General features: G+C 37.6%; 1 protein-coding gene across 1 annotated transcript; it reads right to left on the bottom strand.

Moving 5' to 3' along the window:
- On the bottom strand, positions 1-12,886 carry LOC112568796 (ribosomal RNA processing protein 1 homolog). Its single transcript, XM_025246278.1, has 11 exons — positions 12,679-12,886; positions 12,224-12,303; positions 11,743-11,886; positions 7,533-7,724; positions 6,459-6,523; positions 5,861-5,978; positions 4,003-4,100; positions 2,753-2,928; positions 2,077-2,159; positions 1,344-1,398; positions 1-745 (listed from the first exon to the last, which is right to left on the bottom strand). Exons 1-11 carry the CDS (start codon positions 12,794-12,796, stop codon positions 471-473), a joined length of 1,404 nt encoding a protein of 467 aa, XP_025102063.1. The 5' UTR covers positions 12,797-12,886; the 3' UTR covers positions 1-470.
- Positions 12,887-15,771: the final 2,885 nt, after the last annotated feature.

The raw sequence follows: 15,771 nt of genomic DNA, 5'->3' as shown, positions 1-15,771 counted from the left end.
TTGAATTTATAATTTTAGTTTATTTTTCTGTCATTTATATATATTTTTTAAATACTGCAAATTCGTGCTTTTGCCTGGTAATCAGAATCAAAAGTCGAAACACGGGCTGTTAACAGTTGGCCAGTCCATTTTGTTTTATTAAAAAAAAAGCGAACAATGGAATTCTTCATGAGAATGGTGCATACAACCATCACATTTGAATTCTCCAGTAATTTAGAAAAAGGCTTAATCATATGTCTCTGCTATGATTATTTACACATAAATTTAGCGAAACAAACACACCACAGAATGACTGAAACCACAGATAAACAGTGAAATAATCTGGCATCTGCTGGTTAAAAAATAAAAACTTCAGAGATGACAGACGTTTTCCACACTAAAAGTTTACTCAAAAGGCTTTATGGCATAATCTGTTTAATAAATCACTAACAAAGCTTTCATTAAGAAACACATCTCTCAAGTCAGGTTTATCAATGGCGCTTTGGCCTTTTAAGCTTTTGCTTTTGCTTTTTAGCTTCAAACCGTGACAGTTTCTGAGCCTTCTTTATCTGCTTCATCACTCTTTCTGTCTTTTGCTCAAGTGACAAGGATGTCTTCTTTAAGGGAATTTTGTTCTCTGAGGAAAGTTTCTGCCTCTTTGGCCCAGGAGTGGCGGGAGAGGGTTTCAAGATGCCAGGTCTGGGCGACACAGAAGGCATAGGTGAACACACGGTCTGAGTACCATTCTGAAGAAACTCGTCAAGATCTGTACAGAAAAAAAGGAGATTACAATATGCAGTTTATCTCAAAGGGCAATTATATTATATATAATATTATATTGGACTAGCAGGGATAGCAATTATATACAGCAGCTCACACAATAACTCAATAATACACACATAGAAGCTGTGGCCTGATAAAAAGCAGGTGTAACTCCCAAAAGGACATGCATAGATAACAGTTAAAGCAATGTTGACATCACAGTGCACAGCAGACCTACCAACAATCTTAAACATGCTTGTGATCCGGCACTACAGACTGCATTCTGCCTTGCAGCGTACTAATATGTATCACTTAAGACCAACATATCCCACAAATGCTTAAATCAACTAATTTAACAATTGAAAACAATCTGTTACGCATGCCCAATTGGCTGAAAAGCCATTAATGGATGCTTTATACTGGGAGGAAAAATAAAGCCTTAAACTCAAGTAAAAAAAATATCAAAGCACTTACTTGTCACCCTAGCATTTTCAATCAAAGAACCACCTGACGTAGAATGTTTTGACCCCTGACCATCCCTATAAGGAACGCGCCTTGTATAGAATGTTTTGTCACTTTACAATCTTCAGTTATAAACTCACCTTGAGAGGAGTTTTTGTCCAGATTGAACACCACCTGCTTTTTCTCTGAGCCAGCCTGAAACAGCCATAGCATCATTGTAAGAACCAATGAAAAACCAAAAAAGTGCTTTCTTCTGGTTTTTCTTTAGCCAACCGAGGAAAGGGAAGAGAATAAAACTACTGACTAGGCACTGCGTCTCCAAGTAGGATACATGTATATCTTTCACCGAGAAATAGCATTCTCCTATGACTAAATTTTACATTGATGATAATGAGCCTTACTTGAAGATGATTACCATAACAGTCCCAGACAACTGATTAGGTTGAGAAAATGTCCAAGTCACTGAGAAATAAACCGATAACATAGCAAGGCCAAAGGTCTTCACTAGCATGCAAGCTAGTCAATGAAGAGCTACAAGTAATAAAGTCATAAATATAAAGTGTACAAAGGTTGCTAGGTTTGAGAATCCCAGCTGCTACATATAAGATATAAGGCAGAAATTAGCTGTGAACCTCCAAGTGGTTGCAGCTAAACCTAAGTCTGTCTCTTTACTCACAGATGGCAGGCCAACACAAGACATTGTAAAACAGGGATAAAGCCTACCTGCTTCTAACCCATAGCATCTCAAAGACAAAACTCACCCTATGGAATCTGCAACAAAATTCATCTTATCATGAGCATCACCCTACAGATGTAGTAAACCTCATCTTAAGCATAGTCAAATGTGTTGAACTCAAAGCAAAATCTACTTACTTTATGTGCAGTGATTTTGGATGCAGCTTGCAAAGGGGTTGAAAAGTCTGTTCTAATAGGCTGACATCTAATGTGTTCATCATCTGTCAAGGTAAATGTTTGATATTGAAGCTCCAGAGCAATGCTAGAGGACACGGGTGCCATAACCTCCCACCACCCACTATTGCCTAAAAGTGGGTATAACCATCCACCATTTTTTGTCTCCAACTACCCACTGTTTTTTTTTACACCTTCGCCAGCTACCACCCAGACCCCAAATCTTGAAATTTCTTTTAATCATCTATATAACATCAGAGTATGTAACAGGTACAAAGTGGAATGTTCAATAAGAGAAAGAAAAAATTACAAGATCTGGCATTTTCTAATAATTCTATTATTAAATGTCATTTTACATCACTGTAACAGAAAACCATTTTCCTACAATCTTAATGCACCATGTGTGCAGCGTCTGCATGTACATCTTGTCAAATGCTGCAATCTTTCCAAATGCTCCTTTCTTTGACTTAGACTTCTCATGCTTTGTGTGAAATCTCCTAACACACTCACTGTCTTCCCTGTTATTAATAAACAGCCATACATACCTAACCCCCCCACCAATCACACACAAATAAAATTCTATTAAAGGGTAATTTAGGTCATGAAATGAATTTAGAGGAATAGAGCTACAGTGACAGACTTTGCAATCTTGTTTGCTTTCTCTTTTTGCTGACTGGTGTAGCTTTTGAGTCCCCTGGGATCAACTGGTTTGTCGCATGATTCTCTGTCAAACTCTGTTGCACATTTTTGCACTCTGTATTGACATTTCTGGAAGCTGGAACCAGATGGCTTGTGGCACCAATGGTGTCACAGAACCTGCAAAATATGTATGCAATATCATTAAATGATCAACGTTCACCAGACTTCGAAAAATTAGGACCAACATTGTAAAAGATCATTATTTACTATCTGGATGAAATTAAGGAGAAAAACAGATGACCACAAATTGTAGCCTTATCATGCCCATAAACACAAGAATAGAAACATTCAGACCTGCGATGTCATACAAGTCAATGGACACATTGCAATATTTACTCTTTCTCATCTCTAAGCACTTGATTTACCAGCTCACTATAGTTTTAAATACTAAAGCATTAGATTCTGGTCCTGTGTCAACAGCATGGACTGAAACTTTCTCATCTGTACTATTCTGCTATTGTACTGATGTCATATCTGCACTTTGCCATCTCTGTTGCAGTCTGGACATGCAAAGACACTTGCCTTGGGCTCACTGTAACTGCCCTGTATCTGCCAAAATATGTTCTTTGAATCACTTAAACATGCTACTGTAGACTGACCCCCATCATGACTGACAAATGTTACTGTTATCCTTTTGATGCAGTAATTTTTATTTTTCTGTATATTTGTTTAAATGTGTTATGCTCACTCAGAGTCTGCATTTAGATGATTCTGTTTCTGTTAGCACATGCAAGTGTGTGACAGAATGTGAAAATGAGTTAGTAATGCACATCCTATTTTCCAAATATACAGTTATGCCAATTTAAAACTGCCTTTAAATTATTCCTTGCTGCAAAGGTCATTTTTACGATTTCATATCCCTTCCAGCTGATTTCCATCTTGTAACGAAATTCTGTAATAATTGCAATCCCTCAATGAGGACAAACAAGTCTCAATACCATAATTTGTATAATAGTTTTGATCCTACAATTTGTTAACTTCCAGCAGACTCCCAATAGTTTAGTTCCTTATGTTCATTCAAGCAACTTGCACCCAGGGACAGAAAGCAGCAGAGATAGAGGGAGAGAACTGTTTACACCTATATGGCTTGGCTAAGAACAAAGTGTGAAAAAGAACAGCTGATGTCTCTTAGATTAGTGCTAAGGTACATGTACACACCCATGAGAACACCAAGGGAAATTAATGACTTACACTTTCACAAATTTGTAGATTTTACGTCGTACTTTAGCGGAGCATGTAGAAGCCCCAGCAAGTTCAAAGAGCGTGGCTGCTATGTCTTTGTAGCTGTACTGTAACAAGACATTTATGACAAGGTTATAGAGACAGGCTGCCATATCTCCATCAATTTAATTCTCCAATTGCATCTGTTACTAATTTGCAATTAAAAGAACGTGCCCCAAAGATCAGGTTCCTTCCTCCTTATCAAGTGAAAACATAAGTTCGAAATGGATTCAGGTAAACCTTTTAAAGAAACTGCAAAGGTTTTGATATGTTCTTTAGTTATCTTGTATTTGAGAAGTATTATGTGGAATGAATGCATAGCATATGTATGAATTAGTTATTCAAGAACTGAAGGAGTTAAAAGAAAGAACTTAAGAAATACACAAGAAAGCTTGAATAAAGTTGTATTCATGAACAATTGCTTCCCTTTGATAGTTGAATGGGACTTTGTATCGCGCTGAACTGTGTAACAAACTACACTTGGAAAGACACCTTTAAGTACAAAAAAAAAAAAAAAAAAAAAAAAAAAAAGCCTCAACGAGTTTAACTTGTTTCACCCATTTGACTACTCTAGTTTAGAGACAAAAACTAACATCCCTAGTTGTTTGAAACTTCACCTGTAACTGACTTGTTTTATCTCACTCTGCAATATGTATTCTATGATATCACGAACTATATCCCTGGACTGCTGGCAGACGATTCTTTCCAGTTAACTACTAAAACGAGGCATAAGACAAGAAAGCTTCCGGTTTATTCACATTCTTTGTTACAGCTCACCAAGACTAACAGCGGATCACTTCGCAAGAGGCTAAGCTTTGGTCTTGGCAGACAGATAGAAATTCTTATCCTTGTAAATGGGACAAAAAACAATTTACAAAGTGACTCTTTAATAATGGTAACTGCCTATGCCAAGACTAGCTTACTTTAATTATCAGGGCTTCTGCTAAGGCTAAATTCTTTGGGGTGCTACGGACCCCTTCTTCAGATTTTTAAGGTGTCCCTGTTCTTCGCCCAAATTTGACCCCATTGACGAAAATTGAAGGGGTCCTCCAAACTTTTAATGGGTACTGTACGCAATTTTTTGTGTAAGCAGAAGTCCTGATTATGGATTTTATTTTGTCCATGAAGATGTAAGATGTTCATTTTTTCTAACCAATGGGGAGACAACTATTCTGTCAGACTGAATCTGATGGAGAGTAAGCAAGTCTCTTCTTTAGGCTGGTGTTAACGCAATACCCTATCATTTAGCAGCCTTTTCATTTCCGTGCACAAATGATATAAGGAGATCGAGTATATCTGCGTATGTTAGCTTATAGCATTCTTTCATGGTCAGCTAAATGACTTGAGCTTAACTGACATAATGAGCAACCTGAATTAAAGAGAAGTTCTGAGTCTGACAAATGGTGTCACGAAGGCCTGCTCTTGGCAAAGTAAAAAGTTTAGATATTGGTAGCAAAACAAATGAAAGCAAAGTGCAAAAGCCTACTTAATGCATCAAAAAGCCCAGCATGGTCTTCTGTGCCTGGATCTTTCATCTTAAACTGTGCGCCAGCTAAGATTTACTGGGTGCTACTATCAAAACCTTTCTTCCCAAGCGAGGGAAGCTGGACTGGAGGGGGGAAGTGGTTTGAGAGAATAAAACTTTAAAATGTAAAAATTAAAACCGTATGTGCAGTGACGTATGAATGAATGACATATTATTAATGCAAAACAATAAGCCTAAGAACAAATATAACTAGTCTAACTCGTTTAAAATGCTAGGAAAATTGTTCCCCTCTTTGTGTGTGTGCCCACTGACTGCGCAGAGACAAGAATCACAAAAAAACACCTGTAGCTGTGCTGGTCTGTTTTTAATATCTTTGTCTGCAGTCCTGGTCCGCTCTGATTTTGCTTGCTGAAGAATGCAGCCAAAAGTCTGGTGAATAATGCGGTCTGTGACATGAAGCCTATAATGACAGAAGAAGACACACAACATTGTTAGTCTGGTGATGAATAGTACTTCATATAAATTACTACTTTGAATATTGACATGAAATATTGATTATTTATTGCAAGGTTGGACTAAAATTCAGACAGATCTTTGTTTTGCTATGTTAAAGAACATGTACTGTCACATTATGTCTGAGTGTGGCTGACATGGAAAAATTAATCTGTTTGTAGTGTGCCTTGATGCTTGAACAGTAACCACTACTGCACACTGAGCACATCATACCTATATGCATAAATGTGATCTAAAAATTACCACAATTGATAAATTACAGTAGACTTACAAATTAAATGCATTTTGTTCACCAACCATCTAACAGCAACAATACACATTATATATTGTGCAGGTTAATGAGCATCGCAATAGAAGTGCACACACACACACACATAAAAAAGACAGCATTCGGTGAAGACAGGAAGTAACTAGTGCCATTACTTACCTATGGGAGTTTTGGATGAAGTGGTAGAAGGGTTCCAGTAGGATACCAATCTGATGGCCAGTCAGCTATTGACACAAAATGCAGTAATACTTTCAGGGTCTTTATCCAGGGTTCCCAGGGATCAGGGATGGTGCCAAGTAAGGACCTTACAAGGACCTTTCATGAATTTATAAGGACCTAAGTGACAGCCATCAATGCTCTCATGTACAGTCAGAAAAAGGTATTATTTATGAATCTTTGGTCTTCTTTATGTTGTGATATACACTATTCTAGTAATATATAATCAAAGAGTTAATTCTGATGCCTATCGACCATATTTAGATAACTTAAAAAGTCTCTTTAGCACTCGATAACATATACTATTAATGCTAATGTTCCAAGTTTTCTAGAAATCTAAGTAACAATAATTGCAAGGTTCTTGATTACGAAAGTAATCCGTAACACAAATACATGTATCTTCCAGAAATACTTTCATGCGCTTCTTGTGTCTATCAGTAAGCATGTGCTTCTTCAAAACACTTTCGCCCATTGACGACAGATTCAAGGATATTCTACAGGCAGCAGATCATGCACAATGTTTATCTTTTATCAACCAGTCTTTATATTTTTCTTCCTTTAGCCAGTTCTCCTGAAAAAAACACTTCCCCGGCATTTTCTGAATTGTCAAGACAAAGAAATGTGGTCACCCGTCAAGACTAAAATCTCGTGAAATGTAAGTTCTTGTTGTGAACGAGACTTGGCAGTCGTGCGATTAAAATAGTGTGAGGCGAAGAATCGTCTGTATTCTGTGCCAAAGTTGACTCCGAAAATAAATTTGTGGATTTTTAAGAGGCATGAAAAATAAATCTGTGGTAATATTTTATCGATATAAGGACTTGTAAGGGTCACAGAGAAAATGTAAGGATGTGTGTGAGGAATTACCCATTAGTTTACCCAGCTTGTATGAAATACCCCACACTGACGAAAACATTGAACCATAAAAATGAAAAGGATCACCTACTACTAAACTAAGAAGACAAAAAAGGTATATTTCCCAGTTTTTGGACGGATACATATTTCTTACTGCAGTCTCACCTGTTCTGCACCGACTGTCCTCAGCTCATCCAGAAAGATATCAGCCAAGTGCAAACGTAAACTGTCAGGTATCTCTTCCTTGTCTGGCCTCATCACCTCTTCCTTAATCATGCCTGCTACTGTTGAAGCACACTCATCCCATCCTGCATTCTGGGCAACCTTAAATGTCTGCCTTAGCAGGTCACGCACCAGCTATAACATACATATAAATACAATATTAAAAGTCTGTCTTAGAACGTCACACACTAACTGTGACATACACATAAATACAACTTTCATTTTTCCTTGGATGCTCTTAAAGGGATACTAAAGGGTTGTGATAAGGCTCTGGCGACGGTCAAACGTTTCAAAACTATATTTAGTTAAAATTACAGAGCATGAGAGCAATGCAGGAGAAATAAATGATTCGTTTCTCACTTAATTACCGCTTATTAACATTATTTCGGTTGCCAATGTGTATAAGAATCGAAAAAATCCAGTGAAATCGACCCTTGTGTCCTTCCGCCGAGTAGCCACGATAGCTTCCCGAGACGGTCAAGCAGACAAATCCTCTTGTGACGTCACAAGAGGACAGGAAGTGTCTGTGGTCATTGCTAGGATAGTGATCGGTGTGTTTCATTAGTTGGATTTGTGATATCCAAAATCATTAACAATCAAGATTGCCATGAGTAATGTTCAATTTTACCAATTTGAACCACTTGCATCAGCTCACAATCGACTGCACATCCTCAGCGGACGAGGAAAGTGTTGCAGCAGTCGAAGCACAAAGCAGGTACGTAGGACTATAGAAGTAAGTCATACTGTGTGCACGGGAACAGAAAGTGAACGCATGCTTTACCTTCAAGCACTTTAAAATAAACATATTGCACTCGAACTCTTTACACTGGGCATTGTTGTTGATGAATTCACTTCGTAGTGCATTTAAAAAATAAAATTACATTATGTATGCTAATTATTTCCCTCACACACACACACCCCGGAATATTCACATTGTATATGATAATTTGCGGTTTTAAAGTGAACTTTCCTAAGGATAGTTTCAAAATTAATATTTTGAAATATCTGTATTTAAATATTTTAAACAGACAATATTTGCAGCCTTTTTGGGGGTATAGTTTGAATAATTCGACTAATGACTTACTTTTTTAACAACGATGCATAAAATTCAAGCAGAGACATTTGCTTTATCTGTTATTATGCCTGTGCTTTTAACTTATATGTTTGTTGTTTAAATGTGTGTACATAGATTCATTTATCAGAGTTTCAGACTGGTGCATTTGTGAGGAATGGCCACAACAAAAAGATGAAAAAAAAAATGTTGCCTTATTATGCACAAATTGAAAATAATTTAGAGGAGGACCAGATGTGCATTACCAGCCATGAAGGCTATTTCTTATTGTCTTACTGGTGCTTTAGCCACTTTGCAGGCAAACCATATATAAATGGCAAAATTTTTAGAGAAATGCTCTGAAGAATAAGAAAAATCTTATACAAAATGTTGAAGCATAAAAAAATGTAGAGTAAAAGCTTAAAAGTGAATTGTCAAGAAAATATTCTCTATACAGCATGAAAATTGCTACATTTATCCAAATCCAGTTATTGGACACACTTCATATCACATGTCTAAAAATATTTTCATGTATCTGACATGAATTGTAAAATAAGATCTTCCCTTTATTAGCATTAAATTTTTTTATTTGTTCAAACTCAGGTATGGGACACACTTCATTTTTATGTCCAAAACAAATCTTGCATGCATCTGGCATTTTTATTTTACAAACATCATTTCTGAAATACTTGGTGCTGAATGTACCTTTCATTCTTTATTTTCTTAAAAACTAATAATAATGCAAGGAAAACTGTGTGACAACTGATTTTTGTTTTCTCATAATATACAGACATGTGGCTTAATCTTTTTAATTCCTCAAGTTCCACTGCATGTGAATTTTTCATTTGATTGCTTGTAAGCATTTAAAAATAGTTTCAACAATGTATATTGTCATAATTTTCTTAATTCTTGCACAGTTATGGATTCCACTAAACCAAGTGGACAATTTGAGATACATGTGTGTTTGTGTACTTGTCAAAGGTTGAACATTTAGGAAGCCTAAAAGAGTGTGGCTGTGATGTCCAGGAGTAATGATGGCCACAGGAGTTGTCTTGGCATATGGTTATAAATTTGACTTCTATGCGACACTCGTCTATAGTTGTGATAGTAAAGGGGTTGCTACACTGCCTGCAGACGCTCAGCAGCTCCTTCTTTTCGTGAATGATAAATTTTCTTTCGAGGAAGGGATTTGTGTCCAGTTCACTTTTCTGAGAATTCCTAGAGACAAATATCGAGACTAAAATCATAGTTAAAACCATAAATCATTTTTATAACTAAATATCAGCTTAAATTCTTGTGCTAGCATGTTTCTGATATAAACTATCAAGTACTGACTGTTTGTTAGTAACTGCAATATAAACTTTGTTTACTGGTGCTCTTTGACTGCTGAATTATTCCACTCTGAGGTGTCGTTTTCATTTTCTGACTCCCCATATCGAATATCAGGATCACACCTAGCAGACATTTATAGACACAATTTCCTTCTTTTTCATTTCATTATGAAAAAAAATTATCGACATAAAATTGTACAAAGCCAAATAAAATATTTTTTTATCTAAGTGTTTAAAACTGCGCATATTTTTGGCCTTGAATATCCTTATAAGAAGAAAATATCTGGCACAGTCTGTGGAATTCATGCCAATTTAAGATAAAAGAGATGTGTAATAGAAAAAAAGAACTGAAAAGTGGCCATTACCTTTCAGGATTGGAGCTGAGGTCTGAGTTTGTCTGGACCTCTTTATTTAAGCATAGTTGAACTGTTTGTTGTGACTGACTCGTCATAGTCTGAACATAAAGTTTTTATAAAGTAATCATTCAACAAAACATTAAAACAATAATAAAACATGTATGATTATACCATGTGATCAAGCTATTATTATTTTTAATTCTTTACAGTATCCAACATAAAACACAATCATTTATATTACTCTAATTTTCAAATGTTGAAATATCAAGTCTAACTTCCGCAGTGTACTGCACATAGATTTCACTACTATTGTTGATAAGCTCATTATGTAGGAAATACCTTTCATGTGTATTTTATTGTTTTTAGATTTCATAAACAAATGGGCTGTCTTTTCAAAAATATGAATTTAAAAATATTTCATTTTATAAAAAGCAAACATGGATTTTAAAAAATAATGTAACAAGGGCCAGGATTTCAACAATCATTTCTTTTATACTTGCAGTTTGATGATGACATTTTTCATTTATTATGCATGTACTATGAATTTTTACCTACTGAAACCCGCTTATTATAAGTACCACATAACACGTTTATTGTTATGTATTTTTAATAGATGTATATTGTAATGTTATCTACCAATAATGAATAGTGCATTTTGTAAACACAGTAACAGTAGCACTGACACTGACCTGTTTATGCTGTGGTCGTTTGGCAAGTGAAACACGTCTGTCAGATAAATCCTTCTTTCTTTTTCGAGAAATTTCATTGTGTTGAAAAATTGTCGGAATTGCATCTAGCAGAAGCTGTGCCTTGAAGGCCAAACCTAACTGTTTGGACATTCGGGTCCGGCTAGTAAAGCTTGCATAACATGTCCCACTCTCTGGGTTCCCAAACGTGTGGATCGAGCCTTGTTATTGTATGACCCACTCTTTTTGTAAGGCTCTGTCTTTCGGAAACTGATGAAAAGACAATGTCGTATCTTTTCCCATCTTTTCGTGGCAGTCGGAAACCACACGTCATAGGGTCACGTGACGGAGAACGAGACTTCGTCGACGCAAACGAAAGAGTCCCGTGATATTTCTCTTATTAAACACAACATTCTACTGAAAACCTTCAACTTTTTCCACATGAACAGACATGAAAATAGACGAGATTCAAATTTATCCTACTATTTACGAGTTTCTAAGCAGTTTAATTTTCCCTTTAGTATCCCTTTAAAAGCTATATGCACTATAAAATTGCTTTTATACTGGTAAAATGAAGATGAAATAACTCAACAGAAATAAATGCTTCTGTGGGTGTGAATCTCTCCTAAATACTTGACGGCTTTTATAAACTGCCAGATAGAGCAGAACATTCACTACAACAATACAAACTGGTCTGAAAAATGATTCACTAGTCTGATTTCTTCTCACCATCATAAATTTATCCATCCGCCACTGATCCAATGATTTCCATTCTCGAGCCTCTGTGGCGAAAAAGCAGGCAGCAAAATTTAAGGCGGCCTGAGGTGACGAAAAGGAGTCCATGACAGTTGCAATCTTGTTGGACAGCTCTTCCTGGTGACATAATGCATATGTAATTTCCTGTTTGACCTATAACATTCACATCATTTATAAATGGAAACTCATAGGATGATACCACTGTTTAGTACCACTGACAGCTGTTCAGTAACATACTGGTGAAGTTGGTATAATCATAATTCAAACCAAACACAAGATAAAAACAAAAATTACGGCTAAAACACCAAATGTTACATCATATCTTTGAAAAAACTTCATTATCAAGAAAAAAGCTTCATGTAATATAAACAACTTCATAAGCCTTGTTTAACACAAAAGCAAGCATGAACAAAGTGTCCATGTACAAATATGGACAATAAGACATTGGGTTAACCTGAATGAGAGGCTTATCCTGCATCCACATGGAATAGTGAAGACCCTTCAGTAACTTCATCAGCTCATCCCGACTAAACTCTGGAATCATGCAACATTTCATACAAAAAGTAAGGTCTCTACCTAATCATATAATTTACCTTCATTTTGAGCTGACGTTTAAGTCACACAATTATTAAATGTTACATTAAGGAGGCAGACAGCATTTCCAATGCACTTTCCCAGATGATCCAGCTAGATTGAACTCTTAAATAAGCATTAAATTTCAACCATCAAGTTTTACTCCTTATACATCTGCAATGCTGTTACTGATATGAGTAGTGTAGCCGGACTGATCTGCTACAGTAGTAAGTGTATGTTTGTGATGCTGGTATTACTAATATTAGTAATAACTGTATACCAAGATGCTGTTACCGATAGTAAGAGTAACGACAGAAGCGCTAGGTCATTTCTTACCTGTTTTTGCCGACCTCACAGCGATATATTTCTTTAAATATTTCAGCGAACGGTCGCGTGTTTTCTTTTCATTTGATGCAAGCCGTTGTGCAAACTTGACCTCCACAGAGTTCTCCATGAATTCTGCACCTAATGCAAGTCTTGCAACACGTGGCCCTGTGCGCTATTGACAACCGGAAGTCACCTTTCTGACCTTGACCCTCGGTTCTTGTAAGATATCCGCAGAGAATGTATTTTAAACATAATATGTTTAGTATGACTATAAAGATAAAAATCAATCAACATGCAGCTTAAAGCGTTAATTAATAATTTATTCCAAAAATTTAACAAATCTTCGACATCAGTTGCTTCGGTACTGTCGTCTGTCGGTATAAGGATCGAGATACGAATTTGCATATTATATTACTGTATTCTACATATATATACTCACCTGTTAGTTTATAGATGTAAACACAGCTGTGAATATTATTACTGCGTTGTACACATATGTATATGTGTATTAACCTGTTGATCTATATACAAATAGTGATGCTGCAAATTAAAAAAAAGAACACAGCACGCGAATGGTGGTCAACGTTTATGAAGCAAAAGCATCTAATTTTCTGAGAAAATGCTATAAGTGTTTTCATTTTGTATATGATATGATATAATGAAGCTTTTATTGCCAATTACATTATACTTGGCATACGTGAACAAACAGTTCGTCTAATGGTGAGTTGAATGAACACGTATACGTTTCTGTAAAGGTGTCTCTAAAATATATGACTTATATATATATACTGCTTCCCCTCCACCCTCACAACTGTCATAGAGGAAAAGCAGCTTTCATATGTATCTTGTCTGCCCGTATCAACTCTCTCTTTGCCTTAAATAAAAGTGCTGTCGATTGGCTTTCCTGTCGGCTCATCATGGTGCGAGTTTCGGGGCACTGTGCACACTGCCACACCCTGCCACATCCCATATCCTGGTTCACCCTGGGGTTATGAAGCAAGTGTTCTTACCCCAGGATAAAATGGGAACTCAAGGAAAAGCCTCGATCGTGTTTTCATAGCTGAAATACAGCGTCCATATCCAGCGAACACTATTTCATGTTATTTTCTTTCCATGATCTCGATCGTTGTCACCACTTATACACGCAGCACAAGGGGGAACAACATCTGCATGCTCGACTCACTACTTATAACTTCGGAAACAAGACTCCTTTCCTTGAGTTCCCCACGAGCTGCTCGAAAGCAACGACGTACCCTCGCTTCATCACCACAGCGCCAAGAGGTTAGCAAGTGCAATAGAAAATGCACTCCATGGCAAGCCATCGGACTTGCAGCCACACCAACGACCTCATTTGTCGCACACTCCCAGTCGTCAGGAACACGCAGTCAAGAGAAATTGCGGCCATGGCAAGACTGGGAACTGCAGCCACACACTGGGATCCATTCTGTGCTTTGATCGTCGATAGAAAGCGAAAGTCGACACAGATCACTCAATGCACCTTGCGCAGGTGTTTGATGTAAGGCACATTAGTTGCGGATAATTGTTTACTGCCACCAACATCACTGCTTATGTTTCCCATCTCCATGATGAAAACAGAAATGCAGGCCTCAGCCTGCATTGCAATGATTTCTTCGATCTTCGGGCCCAAGACCTTTGAGCCAGTCCCAAGCGATGATGTTTTCAGGGTTATTGTTTATTAAACTTGTTTGTCGACGAAGCGTTGGCGGGGTGTGTTTAAAGTTAGGTTTGAGTCAACATTTACATATAAATCAGTAATTAATACTACATAAAACTAATAAAACCTATATTATATTTTCATGTATATTCGGTATCATTCAAATACGCACTGCTTTAGGAAACAGACGGTTCAGCGATGTGAATATAATTGTTTTCCGTTTTCCTTGAGGCAGGAACTGACAGTCTTGAGCAATGCAATAGTTTCAGTGATGGGAATATTTGCTGTGGTTACAACCCACTAGTATCAGCCATGCGCAGTTCCTGAAGTCGGTGACATCGTCTGAGGTGAACAACGAGGTGCCGGTCTCACAATTGTCAGTGTATGGAGGCTGCCTGTGTGCACTCTGCCAGGGTTAATGTTCCCAAACAAACTGATAAAGGGGAACGGGGGGTCTCCACGATTATCTCCTTTCCCCTGTCGCATATTTGTTTGGTTTGAATAATCCGCACTAGATTTGGTGCAAAACACCGTGTACATAATTAAATGCGCTTGTTTACAATACTTCGTAACCCAGCTAATGGACACATTGACTTTATATATGTTATAACCGGATACTAGCCACCGCCACAGTATTACGTATATGTATATACATGTTTTCTCTCTCACATACCCCAGTTCCCGAGGCTGCAACACCACAACCTTATATGAATGACGACTACCATGTAGCTTGATATGTGCTGTGTCATAACCAAAGATATGAACAATATCCTCACAGCCATTGTGTGTACCGTATCACGACCGTAGATGTCAAGTGCACATAACGGCTGCATGATTACCCTACCGTTGTGTTTATCATAGGTCATGACCCTAGATGTAAGTGTGTTACCCTACCTTTGGTACAACCCAGTGCAGAGCTGTTACCACACTTAGGTTCCTTGTAGATGTGGAACTGCAGAGTATATCCAGGAGCAGAGATGTGCAGCTTTCCCATCAACTGAAGTCGGAGCCCGAACAAAGCGCAAGAAACTCGTCCTCGCTTACCAACAACTGGGGTTACTTCCCTTGGCCTGCTTGGGCTTCGCACATCCCCTCCCCCACTAATATCCCCTGGTGTTTATGGTCATTGCTTTTCTTTCGTTCGTACTGGTTGTTTAGAGATACGGATTAAGAATTGAAAATGTTAGTCGCGATCAAGATTAGGATTGTGTGTGCGCGCGTGCGTCTAGGCTATCAATATCACCCGCTCACTACAGCAATTCGGCCCCATCCCATCGGCCCGCCAGAGGTTATTAAGTGCGTCACCTGACTGGCATTATACAGTCTCATCGGCTGGCTTTGAAGCGACGCGAATACATGTGAGACTTACTGATACCGACACATGCACGCACCAGTACACAGGCACCCGCTCACTTCTGCGCACGTGT

This window comes from Pomacea canaliculata, linkage group LG7 (genome assembly GCF_003073045.1).
Source record: "Pomacea canaliculata isolate SZHN2017 linkage group LG7, ASM307304v1, whole genome shotgun sequence".
Classification (NCBI taxonomy): Eukaryota; Metazoa; Mollusca; class Gastropoda; order Architaenioglossa; family Ampullariidae; genus Pomacea; species Pomacea canaliculata.
The sequence above is the reverse complement of the archived record's forward strand: the minus strand, read 5'-3'. Positions and strand labels throughout refer to the sequence as shown.